The sequence below is a fragment of the Odontomachus brunneus genome, unplaced genomic scaffold (genome assembly GCF_010583005.1).
Source record: "Odontomachus brunneus isolate Ranch 3 - 2012 unplaced genomic scaffold, Obru_v1 Obru_scaffold_021, whole genome shotgun sequence".
Classification (NCBI taxonomy): Eukaryota; Metazoa; Arthropoda; class Insecta; order Hymenoptera; family Formicidae; genus Odontomachus; species Odontomachus brunneus.
This window is the reverse complement of record NW_022639471.1, coordinates 1,278,661-1,292,946: the sequence shown is the minus strand read 5'-3', so window position 1 is coordinate 1,292,946 and position 14,286 is coordinate 1,278,661. Positions and strand designations below refer to the sequence as shown.

The 14,286-nt window shown below is 42.3% G+C and overlaps 1 protein-coding gene across 4 annotated transcripts in view; it reads right to left on the bottom strand.

Moving 5' to 3' along the window:
- LOC116842090 (proto-oncogene tyrosine-protein kinase receptor Ret) overlaps positions 1-14,286 on the bottom strand; it is an 87,908-nt gene that overhangs the window by 18,450 nt on the left and 55,172 nt on the right. For all 4 annotated transcript variants that reach the window (XM_032810793.1, XM_032810792.1, XM_032810794.1 and 1 more), the window contains 8 exons: positions 13,419-13,631; positions 12,894-13,012; positions 11,871-12,006; positions 10,540-10,790; positions 8,277-8,451; positions 8,064-8,161; positions 3,077-3,357; positions 1,365-1,547 (listed from right to left, as the gene is read on the bottom strand). In XM_032810793.1, the coding sequence (XP_032666684.1) occupies positions 1,365-1,547; positions 3,077-3,357; positions 8,064-8,161; positions 8,277-8,451; positions 10,540-10,790; positions 11,871-12,006; positions 12,894-13,012; positions 13,419-13,631 (1,456 nt within the window). The remainder of the gene's footprint in view (positions 1-1,364; positions 1,548-3,076; positions 3,358-8,063; positions 8,162-8,276; positions 8,452-10,539; positions 10,791-11,870; positions 12,007-12,893; positions 13,013-13,418; positions 13,632-14,286) is intronic.

Genomic DNA, 14,286 nt, shown 5'->3' with positions numbered 1-14,286 from the left:
GAGAGAGAGAGAGAGAGAGAGAGAGAGAGAGAGAGAGAGAGAGAGAGAGAGAGGGGCAGGAAAAGCGACTCGAGCGAAACCAAATAGAGTCGCCGTAAACTTGAACGAGTTACCCGTCCGAAATAGTCGTTACGATGGAATTGAACTTCATGGAGACACGGCGGCTCTTGCGCGAAGGAAGACGGGAAAGTAACGACGCAGCATCTTCCTTTGTTCCATCGTAGAAAATCACCGACATTCCCGGGCGCGCGCGATGGCCAGAACATGGTCGATATCGAGGAGATTTCGTGTGAGAGGTTTGCACAAGGTGTCGGTGAATAGCCGCACTTTCTTTCAACGACAACTTCTGTATGGATTTCGCGTAGCAAATGGAAAAGCCATTAGATTGCAAATGACCTTAATTCATTTTTACGCTTCTCTCGCGAGCAACGCTGACTTTTTTTTCTCTCTCTCTCTCTCACTCTCTCTCTTGCTCGCTCGTTCTCTCCATCGCGCTCTTCACCAAAGGCGCGGCCAAAGAGAGTTGGTTGAAAATTCTTGACACGCACGAGTGAGGTGTTACTCCCGGCGGTGTAATTATAAAGTTACGCATGCGACATCCGTACACAAAACGGAGATAGCGTGCGCTTTGTAAAATGCACAACTGATGTTAAACTCGCCGGTATTGAATTTATGTCGCGCGCGAATTAAGAGAAATATCCCCTCCGCTGCGCGGATAAAACTAATCGTTTGGAACGAGCTTGACGAGCAAATTTTTCAATGACCAACTGTCGTCGTTAATCACCGACCTGTGTATTTTAACACGTTCTCCATCAGTGTTACATATATGTAACCCCTCACTTCAAGCTAATCTCTTTACTTAAAGTTCTTAATTCCACGTAACTCTAAAACTCTAGAAATGGGTAAAATTTATCCAGGTCAACTTTTCAAACGTTATCTTCTTAAAAGCATGTATTATCGTCTTATTAGAATTTTTTTCAGCTTTATTGAAAAAATATTCATAGAATCATATTTCTTGACGTTTTCCTATCCAGATAAAAATAAAAAGTAGATTAAATTTCGGTGATTTTTTTGGATGTAACGAGCAGATGCGCTCGTTAAGAAAAGAAGATGCGTTAAGTAAAATTTATCCATGTTTATGGTTCACGTAAATTTTTAATATTTAAAGTTCTAGAGTAAATGTATTCGTTATCAACATCACACCCAACTAAGTTTGTTTTGTTCAATTACAACGAATGTGGAGAAAGTTGCCCAACCACGGTAGCGAACACGTTAATCCGCGAATTGTCGGTGCAGCAATCAGCGTTTCTTTCGCGACGATACCATATCGATATCAGGGAGGAACACGAGGAGGACACACGTACCTGAAGACTCCACTGGCTGTTCCGCAGGATTGCACGCATTGGTCGTACGAATGTGCGTTCGCGCATGAGTGCATCTCTTTCTGAGTCGGCTTGCAAGTGTTGGTCTTCGACGGCGGCACGTCGATCAGATTCACTAGCAGCATCCACTCGGCGCGCTTCTCTTCGCCCCATTTTAATTTCAGTCTGGTGAACAAGCCGATACCGTCACGCTCGCGCGACAAGAAAATTCGCCCTGTGCACGGGCGAGGTGTCGATACGCGTCCAGCCGATTGGCACGATCGAGACAAGAGTTCCATCGCGCCGCTGGTCTTCGGAAGTTCACGCTTAATATGCGAGAATAACCCGACGTCGTCTGGGTGAGAGGTCCAAGGTAAATGAACACTTCTCAGTACTTTCAGAGACAATCGTTTCTTACGCGCCTGTCTCGACTATCGCAACTTGACGATCACCACGTTAATTTCCATGGAATGTTCCAAAGCTTACTACCTAAACTTCTGATGAAATTTTACTCGAAAAGTATAATAACAGCCAAGCCATTCGAGTGATTTCCCGCTTATGCACAGTGACTTCTATCACTCTGAATTATTGAAGGAATTTATCTTGAATAAATAATGTTAATAAAATATTAAAAATTTCCACGCACATACATACACACTTTATAATTTGAGTTAAACATTCATTCTTGTAATTTCGAGTGATAGTATTTTTATCATCACTTTGAATGGATTTTCACGTTTTTGAGTGAAATTTCACTCCAAGGAATTCAGAAAGTAACTGAAGTTTGCATTTCATAAAGCATATATCCAATATAACTACATTAAGAGAAAAATGTCTAAAAATTAGTAAATATTTATTTGGTGTGGCTATACTAACAGTATATTTATTTAAAAATAAATTCCCTTATTCAAATAAAACAAATAATTTCTTTCAATATAAACTAAAGTTTTTTTAGGTTTTAGAAAAATGTGTATCTTCTTATTTGGAAAATATTTTATGTTAATACAAATAAATATGCTGTTATACATAGAATATCCACTAAATAAGTATCCACCAATTTACTATTCCTTAGATATTTTACTTCTCAGTGTAGTTCAAGCAGCTTCCTATTTGCATATTTAATTCGGTCGGTGCAATTAGTTACGCTTTTGTGCATAATTAATGAAGCAAAATCATAGCACTGATCGCCGGGGACCTTCGAGAGTAGTGAACATGTTAATATTAGATTCGCTCTTTCGAAGACATTGATCGGAGCAGTTTTATACGACTGGAGCTTTCATTCCCTCACATTTAAAAATATTTCGATATACATGTGTCTATATAAAATTATCGCGGCTTTTCTTATATCAGAATTTCAGTCGACCGAGTTTAACTTCGCTTACACCCTCCACACTAACGAACGCTGAATATATGGCCGAAAAACTCTGCGCAACGATATAATATAATGTTTTACTCTCTCCACGGCAAAATGTCAATTTAATTAGCGGAAATAGCTCATACGCGCGCGACGTCGGGCTATTCACGAAGGCGAAAGCCGGAGAGACTGTTTAGATCTACACTGTTTAGAACAATGTGTTCTTTGTCTCCTGTTCCTGTCTTTTTATCTCTTTCGAACTTAAACCTTAAGTTTTGAGTCAGAGAAAGACAGAGAACAAGAAACCAGAAGCAAAGAGTCCAGGTAATAAATTAAGGTTTGTAGAGTAAGCTTTACTTACAAGATAATAGAGGTTTGCTCAGAGCGCAGCAATGTCTCGTTCGACACGTAGACGATGCCGCTCCGCTGAGTGACGTTGAAGGCGCTCGAGCCGTACAGGATGAAAGTTCGCGAGGACTGCAGCTTCACGGCTGGTTCCGTCACGCGAAAGTATCTGGGCGAGATTCGCGCGATCTCCACGCTCGTCGGAAACGTGACCGGCTCTTGTGTCGTCGGGGTCGCCGACTTCGTGGTCATGAAAGTTTGGTGCACCGGGCCCGTGAATGTCAGATTAACGAGCAGCTGAGAATACGGAAAATATGGATTACGATCAGTTTAGTGCGGACTGCAAGCCGACTCGGGAGGATGTTGATTTCCCGAGGGGGCTTGAATTTAGGAAAATTGATCTCATTTTCCATGACATTTTCCACGATCAATCACTGTTTTGTTTAATTAGTATTTAGGCAACGCGACCAAGCTATTTGTTAGATTATTGCTCATCGAAGCGTAGGTGTGAGCGCTTTTTATGACGCTGTTGTACTTATATTGATCTCTCTCGACGTCGTTTGAAGGGTGAATGAGAAGGACCTGTAGCTCGTAAAAAGTTACACAATGATTAATGACATGAGGATCGGGTCGCGGCTGTAAGGAAAGGCGTTAGGAGAGATCTAGGGAATGTATCCTTACTGCGAAAATCGACTTTTCGTTCTTTATGTCTGTCAATATCATTTCCTCAAGATAATGTCTCATATTTAATGACACTATCATATTTCTTTTTCATGTACTTTCCTGTCTTTAATATTTTGGTAATAATTTTCGATTATCTTCGTAACTTATTACCACAATTAATAATTTTCGATTATTTAAAAAAGCAGGAAATCTCTGGAAAATTTATGACAGATCCAAGAACGATTATGTCGCAGTTGGAGGACGATTGGCCGCGTAGAGATCTCGCGAGAGACCGTACGATACAGTGTGCCACCGCGAAAGATCGATATTAAAGGCCACAGTGGTTGATACGATTGCTACGTGACGCTCTTTATTAGAATTTATCGTCCATTCCTGGTACACCTATGGAACGAGAACGTGGAGAGAAAAGTCCACAGTACTTAAGCGCGTCCAATCTTTCTTCGGCGCGAGGACTACATGTGTGCAAGGACTACGAATAAATCCGTATCACAACTCACCGACAACCCGACCGTGTCTTCTCGACAATTTTTGTGGCACTTTGCCACAAAAATTCTCCCCTAACGTTAAATTATTCTCGACCCAACAACGCTAACAAATAATTCAGTTATTGGACATTTCGGGATATTGATTTACTATACACATTTCTCTTTTTCTCTTTTTCTCTCTCTCTCTGGACATTTTAACCTAATTTCTCGCAATTATTTCGGGCACATTATTCGATAATGTGATTTTGCAGTTTGTAAAAGTACTTTAAAAATATATTGTGTTATTGATGTCGTTGATATAACGTTAAGATAAAAAACGCTAAGAGAAAAAACATTTAAAAAATGTAAAAGAAATATTTATATTCGGTAGATATTAACAATATATTTACTTAAATCTGAATTCTTTTATTTAAATAAAATGAACAATTGCACTTTCATGAAAAGCTATGGTGCTCTAAAAAAATATATTTTCTTATCTGAATATCTTTCCTTATCTAAAAAATATTTTATATATATACATATACAAATATCTATCGAATAAATATTTTTCTTCTCAGATATTTTCTCTCTTAGTGTACATATTTGCAAACGTTACGTTCCATTGACTTTATAAATCACAAAGATGTTTCATGAATAATTCCTTACTCTTTGGAAAATTTTCAAACTTTTCGATGAAAAAGGAAAGGAAAGACTGAAGCAAACTCAAGGCCACGGGATGTAATTACCTCGCAATTTCCTGCTCAACAACGAGGATCTACGAGCCCGCGTTCCGCCGGCTTATTTAAACGTCAAGGTTTCGCGTCCTGGCAAGTAAGACGAGAACAGCCATCGAGCCACCGATATCTAAGACGCGGCCCAGTTTAAGGGTCACGCGATATATCAGGAATAGGTCGCCGTAGATATCGCCATCGAGATTTATTTTGCCGCGCGCTTTCAATTTGAGCACGGATAGTCGCGCGAATGATGTAGGATATCCATTAAAGGTGCACGAGAACGCTATATACGCGAGTCGCGATTTGATTTAAAATCTCACAATCGAATTGTTCGGCGGCTGTCAGGAATGTATTGGACACAAGCGCAAGTGTCTTTAAATGTTACCATGCGCTCGAACTCTCGTCTTTGATTCGCTTTGACATCAATTATGCCATCTTCCGTATGAATCCGCTATGAATCCGAACGATATGATTAAACATTCCCGTCGCAAGAATCGCCCGGTGGAATATTTGAAAATTGCATTCTGCGGCGATGCATTTATTCATGCATATTACGCCCTGCGTCGCTTCTGCGGATGATTCTTTGAAAATCTCGTCGGACCGGACGCCTACCGCGCAGAGCAGCATGGCTGTTTCGCCCAGCGGGGTGGGGCTTTTTTCTAGGGAAGGAAATTTTGCGAGAAGAAACGTTGCGGGAGTCCGCATTTGATGACGTCCGCGATATTCCGAACGGAGCTCGGCAGTAAGCGACTTACGCCCACGCGCCATTTTCACGTGGCTATTAATCCGCGATTAGCCGCCTCCGCGAAATCAATGCCACACCCAAGGAGCCTAACAAGCCGGGATTTCACCACCTAATTGTTTAATGACCTCCGATTATACCGCGGAGCGGCGATCACGGACGCCAGGCACGGTTAATGGCGACTAATGAGCTCTTATCTTTCGACTTCCTCGATACAAGCCCAGCTCGATGTCGTCTCACACGATTGTGAGCTGCTGAGCTTGAATGTAAATGAGAAGTGATTTACACCTGAAAGAACGTTCGCGTTTATCGAAAAACGCAACCTTGCTAATACATCGGATCGTGTTTAATTCATAAAGTAGCTCGAGCAAATTAGAGGTGGATAATTGCTTTTATCGATGGACTTTGCTTTTATCGGGCACTCTCCGGGAGAGATTGATACATAGCTGTTTCGTTATGTCCTAAAAATATATAATCGCGAAATCTAAGTCCCGAAATACAACTTTACTAACTTTACTTAGTCATAAATTCTGCATGTGTGGTCTAAGATTACAACATTTTTACTATACTATTTTCTCTCCGTGTATTTTCCAATATTGTCACAGATTTATATTTCATGACATTGGCTTTTGGTCTGAACTTCCTTTTATCGATAAAAGTGTCTGTAAATGTGACTTATGAGCCTTCTAGATTGGTTTCTAAACCCATTTAGAGACACTTCCATCGATAGAGGAGAGTTTAGACCGAGAGCCAGTGTCTCAGCACTCAAATTTCAGAATCATGATTTTGTGAGACATCGTATGTCCACGTATGGCGGCGATCGTGTTCATCGGCGCGATTCGTATTCACTGAGAACGGATGGAAACGCGAAGTTAACCCCTGACGGATGGAAGTTCGTTCTCCCTGAGTGACTGTAGATCTCGGCTGGTAAAAGATCTAGTTCTCCTTCTCTCTGCGATGGAACGGATGTCTTATACATATACTTCCCGTATATTGGTGAGAGTGATCCCTTCGAGTGATGGAACCAGCACGGCGCACTTACGTCCGAGTTCCAGCCATGCCATTCGCAAATGACACACGGCGGTGCGATATCGGAGGACTTCTGTCGATATCGCGAAATTTACTGCGAACGTGGTGAACTTTTTTGATCGGACAACAGATTTTCAACGGGGCGGCGGCGGCGGCACGCTGCGCGTCGCGCTCTTTGTCCATTTCGACGAACGGCCAGTGTATTACGAGGAGTTCCGTTCTGACTGTACGATGCATTAATCAATTTTTCACGCGAAGTCGTAATATTCAATCGAAATCGTAAATTACCTCTTTTGTGCAATCTCGAGAGATTCGAAATCAGAAATTACGATTCGAAATCGTGCCCTACGATTAATGCAATTGAAGTGAGGTCCAACTTTTCAAGACTTTAAATATTAATTGCGTTTCAAATCTAGATTCCTGGATGGCGCTTTAAATTTTAGATCTCATCCGTAATTTCGATTAAAATTAGAACCACACTGATTAATTACTCGCTGATTTGGTCGAGTCGACTACAAAGCGGGTCGTGTTTTTGCAAATATACATGATCGGATCGGTATTTAAATACCGAAATACAACTTTACTAACTTTACTTTTAGTCATAAATTCTGCATGTGTGGTCCAAGATTACAAAATTTTTACTATACTATTTTCTCTCCGTGTACTTTCCAACATTGTCACAGATTTATATTTCAAGACATTGGCCTTTGGTCTGAACTTCCTTTAGATACCGATTTAGATACACTATAGATATCGAGTAGAATCTATGGACGTAGTATACATGGACTCCGCATACGGCCAGAAAAGTGAAGCCAACATGTAGAAAGACATTATATATAGACTCCGCATATAGTCAGAAAAGAGAAGCCAATATGTACAGCCCCTCTGTTCTCTGTCTCTTTCTGCACAGACAAAGTGTGCAATAAGATTTAACTAAAACTTTTACTTGCCAGTCTAGTCGGGGTGTTGTTGCACTCTATAATATTATGGAAATGAAAAATGGATGTACGCGCAATAAAAGTGACAAAATGGGAAGAAAACTATAGCCTCTCTATTCTTGCTCTCTTTCTAGATGTTGGCTTTACTCTATTAGACAACAGAACATAGGCCATTCGGAGTCCATGTATACTATGTCCATGGTGGAATCCAACTTTGATCCCTGATGTGCATGAGAAAGCTCGAGGAACTCGGTCCATACTTCCCAACGTGTCCTCTCAATCGGAATTGACCGTCAAGTTACTCGAGCGAGGTCCTTTCTTGGACATATGGCAAATGGAGCGAATGTTTCAAGTGTAGCTGGCGAGTGACCTGTCCACGACGTTAGAATCAATAGACCACGAGCATACTCACCACATTCGGCCCGTAATTCGGTAGAAGCGACTCGTCGACAGCTCGCAGAAGCACGCGGCACGGCGACTTCGGCAGCAGCGTCTTTCCGGCGTGGATCCCTAGAAAATTGCAGAGTACGAATTTCCGATCACGATCCACGCGGAAGACGCGAGGAAAACGTATATATGCGACTGCGTCGATCTACGACGAGAAGGAAGGAATGCGAATACTCACTGACAATAATAGCAGTAGAAGGCACGTCTTTCGGCCGCTTTTCATGCTCGATTGGCAAGGTGTCGTAACTGATGTTGAAGGCGTCGTGAGCTTCCCCGAGCAGGTTGAGGCTGTACTGGTTGGTAGTCATCGCGTCCGCGTCCGTCAGGATCAGGTTGTTGATCAACAAGTCGCCCTGTCGGTAACATTCGCATCTGATGCCTCATTCTCCAAGTTTCTTGGTATGAAATCCCACTCAAAACGAATGAAAAGTGACGGTATTTGCACTCGAAGTGACAATGAAAATACTGTCACTCAAAATAGCAAGAGTGAATGTTTCACTTAAGCTCAGGATGCATTCTCACATCATATGATTGAATGTTTCGGTCGAGGATGAAGTCGGATTTTAATCACATTTAATCCATTCTTCAATTTCGGATGAAAGTATTCACTCGACGATTCAGAGTATACATTCGACATGAGCGAAAAGTTACGCGAATTTCATTAGAAGAAATTTAGAGAGCTTCAGGAGGAATGATAAGTGCCTTTTATTTTTCTTCTTTTTTCTTTGTAAACGTGCTTGATTATCGGGACTAACGTTATCGCTTCGAAAAAGACGCGATATTTTCTGGCGTAATTAGTTCTCGCCAAGGGGGATGAGGCAGATGAGAGGGCCATCAGATTGCTCTCGAGGATAATAGTTTCGAGTATTTTCAGCGCACTTTGTGATTCGATGCGACGCGAGATTTCGATTAACCGATCGCGCGCTCCAACTTCGCCCATTAAAGTCTTCGACTTTCGCGGAAGCTTCTCAGATGTCTTGATAACAATATCCAAACGTAACAATGTAATCTCGTTCTTCAAGGAAGCGAGAGCGCGAATGATGAGAAGTAACGACTGCGAGGGAGAGGAAGAGGAAGAAAGAGAGAGATAGAAAAAAAGAGAGGCATTTGGCGGAGAATGTAAAGCGGGGAAAGGAAGTTCGGCGCGCGTCGGAAAACACCCCGGGGTTTAATCAGGATTAGTCGCGGAAGCTCTTCGTCTCTCGCCTCGTCTCTCGGCATCCTGCGTTGCGCTCGCGTGTCTTTTGTGGTTGGCTCGTCGCGTTTCCTTTTTATTATTACCGGCGCACCGCTCAAAACAGCAGCGCCGGTAATTACGCGAACAATGAACGCGTGATTAAGTCGTCTCAATTCCGACGCGACGCGCGTTGAAAAACGAGAATCGTTCGCGGGGAAATGTCCTGAAATTTGTCGAATAGAACGCTCCAGGTGCGGAGCAGCGCACGTTGCGACGGACGAAAAAGGAATAAGGACGCGGAAATTGGAATTATTTGACGCGCGTCAGATACGCGTTAAGGCTTGTCTGCAATATGCGGAGTAAGCTTGGAGTAAGTTGGAGTAAAAAATAAAAATAATTGATTTCGCTTAAGTGGGTCCCTTATATTCCAACTCCCTTGCACCGAAAGTATTTCCTTTATTTAAAAGACTCTATTTCCTGTAATATCATATTCGGAAAATATTTACCGAAAGAGTATTTCTCTTCCAACGAAGTGAACTCTATTAAACAGAAATCTAGACTAACTTTCCTTCTTTTGAGTCATAAAGGTTACGTTTACTTGAAGCAGAGAATGCCCTACTAGAAGAAATTTTTACTAAGAACAAGACTTGCATACCATAAATAAAAGACGAAATTCAATGTTAATTAGAAATATAAAATGCATCGTAATGAGTTTGAGTAATTTTCATAAAAACAAGCATCATTTTGATTGACCCGGTGTTCTGGTGTTAAAATGTTCGTTTTAGAAAAGAATTCACAAAAAACGTGGATAAAAGACGAAATTCTTTAAATTGTAAGAACACTTTACTTGGAATATTGTCTTTTTACTTTTAGAAGAATCCTGCTGAGATCGTACACAAGAGCGAAATCCTCCAGAGGCTCCACAGGATTTCAGATGAGATTTATTATTTTTTCGGATGAGACCTTCGAATCAACTTGATACTCCCAACGTTCATTCTGCGTTTGTCACACGAGCGAGGACGGTCATCTACACTGGAGAGGCTCGATTTTCGTCTCAAGGATTCAACGTCGGGTTACAAGCACGCAGAGTAGAATTACGATATAGATCAACGACGTGCTTACGCTCTCGCAACGGCGGACTCTCGATTGCCATTCAACATCGGGAAGTTAATTGGCTTCGAGCTACTCGGGCAACGGCGCTAATTTAACAGTCCCGACACAGTCTCGATCACTCAACGATACGCCGGTAGATCGACGTGCTCACCACGGTGAAGTCCCGGAGCTCCATGGCGATGGATTTGTTGCCCTGCACGACGGGCGGATTGTCGTTTTGATCCAGGATATCGATTGTGATGTCTCTCGTCTGCGTGTATTGTCGGCCGGTCGACTCCCAAACGACGCAGTTCACCTTGACTATGACGCGAGGCCCGGGTCCTCCGGGTGGGCCCCGGACGTCCCGATCCAAGGATGCGTTCGCGAACAACTTGCCGTCGACGGTGTGAAAGTAGTTCTTTCCTGGAAAACCAGAACGAATCGTTCCTTACGATACCCGCGATATCGGTTTGTTTTAACCGTCTCAGCATTCTCTCAACGCGGTATAATGGAAGAATCGCGTCACGGAAAATTGAATCGTATAATAGCTCGAGCCTGTGTATCGCCCGGACGTTGATTAACATAATTAAAGGGATTCCGCGAACGAGCGGTGTATGAGCGCCGAATTCGGTCGGATCCGCGAATCGGGAATCCGGCGGCAAAGGGCCAGTCGAAATTTCGTAATACGAAATCGCGAGCCGCTTTTAACGTCGTTTTTGCGAGCGAACACCGTTGCAATGTTGTTGCCTAGAGAAATTCAATAGCCTTGTTATTTCGGAACTAACCATTCCCGCCGTGGAATCGTTGCGTATGAAATGTGTGCAACATTTTCCCGATGACCGGCGCGTTTCAATTGTATTGAACCGCGGAAACATAAAATTTAAAACGCCACGGAGGAGCGATCCCGCGGATTTGATGCATGGCTCGTCGCACAAAGGGTCACGAGCCACCATCGTTATATTGTATTATGTCACGGACGATAACGACGGCGAATTTTAATGACGACAGCTCTCGCAGCTTTTCGGCGTCACGTGCCGCGGCGCCGCGCGCAGGTGGATACGGCGATAAATTTATTCGTATTTCGCGTCGAACGGGTTCGATCAATCACCGCTTTCGTGGCTCGCCCGGGCTTTGTCAGTGAAAAATGCCTGATCTTTAAACCAAGAGATTTATGCTGTGCAAACAGAAACCCGACGACGACTCGGGGAAGGTAACTGGAGCGACGATTCATCAACGAGAAACGAATTTCGCGAGGACTATTCGATAGCTTTTATTTGTTGAATCTCGAATCTTCCGCGAGTTCAGTTTGCATTACATTAGATGCTCCAGCGAGCGTCTTTCGGTAAGTGCCCAATGAGAAGCCGGCTTTGCAATTCGGATCGTCGATCATGGGCAAGACAGGGTGAAGTAACTTTAAAATCACGCGCGCGTGCGCGCGACTGCTGCGAACGTGGAGAAATTACGTTGGCGAACGGAGATGGGGCTGTTACCCAAGATACTTGCCATTCAATAACTCATATCTGGTGACGTTGAATTCGGGACACACGTAGCCGTACGCCTCCGGGCCGAACGTGCCAATCATGGTGACTGGTTGATTCTCGTAAATCTTGTATATGGAAGTGTTCCAAAAGCACATGTCCTGCAACACTGGAAACCTTGTGGACCGATGCACGCCTCGGGTAAAATATGTCGCGACGCGTTAAACCATTAATGATCGATTATCTTCGCCAAAGTGTCAAAATGATTTACACGATCATCGTGATTTATCAATATTTCTCGTATCGCGAAATACACACAGAAAGAATGTTATAGTTTTCTTTTTCATATAAATTCTTTCAACAAACTTTTAGTAAAACTAGTGTCTTTTTATAGTGTTTTTATAATGTTTTTTTTATAGTGTAGGAATACACTATCAGAGGAAGATCTATATCGCTAAGATACATTGTAAATTGCGCCAGAAACAGCAAATTTCACCAGAAAATTCTGTTAATAGCATATTTCAATTCCTCAAACATAAATAGCACATATAGCAGATGAAAAGCTTAATTACTGTGATATATTTTTTGTTCATAAAATTCTATAATAATTTTTACTATAAAATCCTTCGTGCAGATATAATCTGCTCGCGCAAATAGATTTATCATCTATGAATTACATAGAGGATATTTTATCATATAAATTCTCATATTCTCGTTTTTCTCATATAAATTCTTTTTAATTTTCCATGTAACACAGTAATGTCAGTAAGATTTATGTTACTAAGGAGAACATAGTGAATATTCGCTACAGGCACAACAAATCTTTTAATAGCATATTTTCTGAGATATAAATATTTGAAATGAAAAAATAGTCGATTATTACAGAATCGACCTATTTCACGGTTGCAAAATTTTATAGTAATTTTTACTACAAAATTCTCTCTATGCAGACGTGTTATTGTAAAGTCGCGATCGTCCAGATCGATTTTCAATGTCGCGCGATACGAATTGCACGCGATATTCGGAAAAGTGCAGACACGCGATTTACCTGCAAAAAGTCCGTACAGTTGATCGTTTCCGCTGTCACTGCCACTGGTTGCACTTGTATATCGAGTACCGCCTTACCAAAACCCTCCTCGCTCGCTTCGACGATGACAGTATCGACGCCTAATGGAAAAACAACGCCACGGAGAAAAATGTAACGTTCTCCTCAAGTTGAAAGTTCAGTCCTACTTTCGACTTAAACTTTCTAACATCTGTATACTATAAAGAATCAGTATATGTTTGATACACTTAGAAACTAAAATCCTACTTAAATGGCAGGAAAACGAAATGCTATCTGCAAATCCTAAAGAGGAACTTCTCGGCAAAATTAGTAAGTTAAATAGAATCACAAGAGATTGATGTAGGTTTCGGAGTGTCAAAGTATGCGTTAAATGGAACGTTAAGGCCGAAAGTAGGATCAAAATTTCGACTCGGGTCGGTCAAGACTGCGCGTTACATTCTGCGATATTATTGCGATACAATTCCATTAATAATGATTCTTAACTCCGTTAATAATAATTTCACTTACCATTTTTTTTGAGACCCTGCAACACGATACTGTTCTGCTGGATCGCGAACTTCCGCGAGTTTGTGTACAGCTGATACTTGGCGTTTTTCGCTGCCCCATAGTCGTTCCGAAGGGTCCTCAGGTCGATCAGTTTCACCTCCAGTGAAACTACCGCGCTCTGTCGCGCCAAGTACGGGAGCCTTAGAGTCAAATTTGATTGCGGGAAATAGAGACCTGGAACAAAGAAAGGGGAAGAGGGTCATTCATTCGTCTTTCTTTTATCGGCGTCCTCTACTTCGATAACTTTTCTCGAGGAGAATTTTCGGATGAACCCCTTAGGCTAATCGGATATCGTCCCCGAAGTTGTCGCGCCCGGGAACAATGGCTCCTCGGTTCTATAAATCTTCTCCGAAACGAACCACCCGGAAGCGTGGGCGAGCACGACCGAATTTCGAAAAGCCGCGAGCGACGGTAGCGGCTTGCGCCGGTGTATACACACCGATTTCATCGATTTTACCGGCTATTTCACGAGTGCTCGTCACGAGCGAGTTATTTGGTGAACGAAAACGCCATTTTGTAGCACCCCGCGGCTGTTTGTCATCTCCGCCGCTTAAAATTTGACACAACGCACAGTACTGTCTGTGACAGTAGGAGTAGAATAAAAAAGTAAAAACGGTAGTGACGCTATTAAAGTGTCAGTTCCAACATGATGATAACTTCAGCAAACATTTTTATTAGATCTCAAACAGTCGCGCAGAAAATTAGCTCGCTGGTTCTCTTTTTTGTCACATAGTAAATCACTGTTTAAAAGTTCATTTCTCTTCTCCCCCCTCCACTCTCTCTCTCTCTCTCTCTCTCTCTCTCTCTCTCTCTCTCTCTCTCTCTCTCT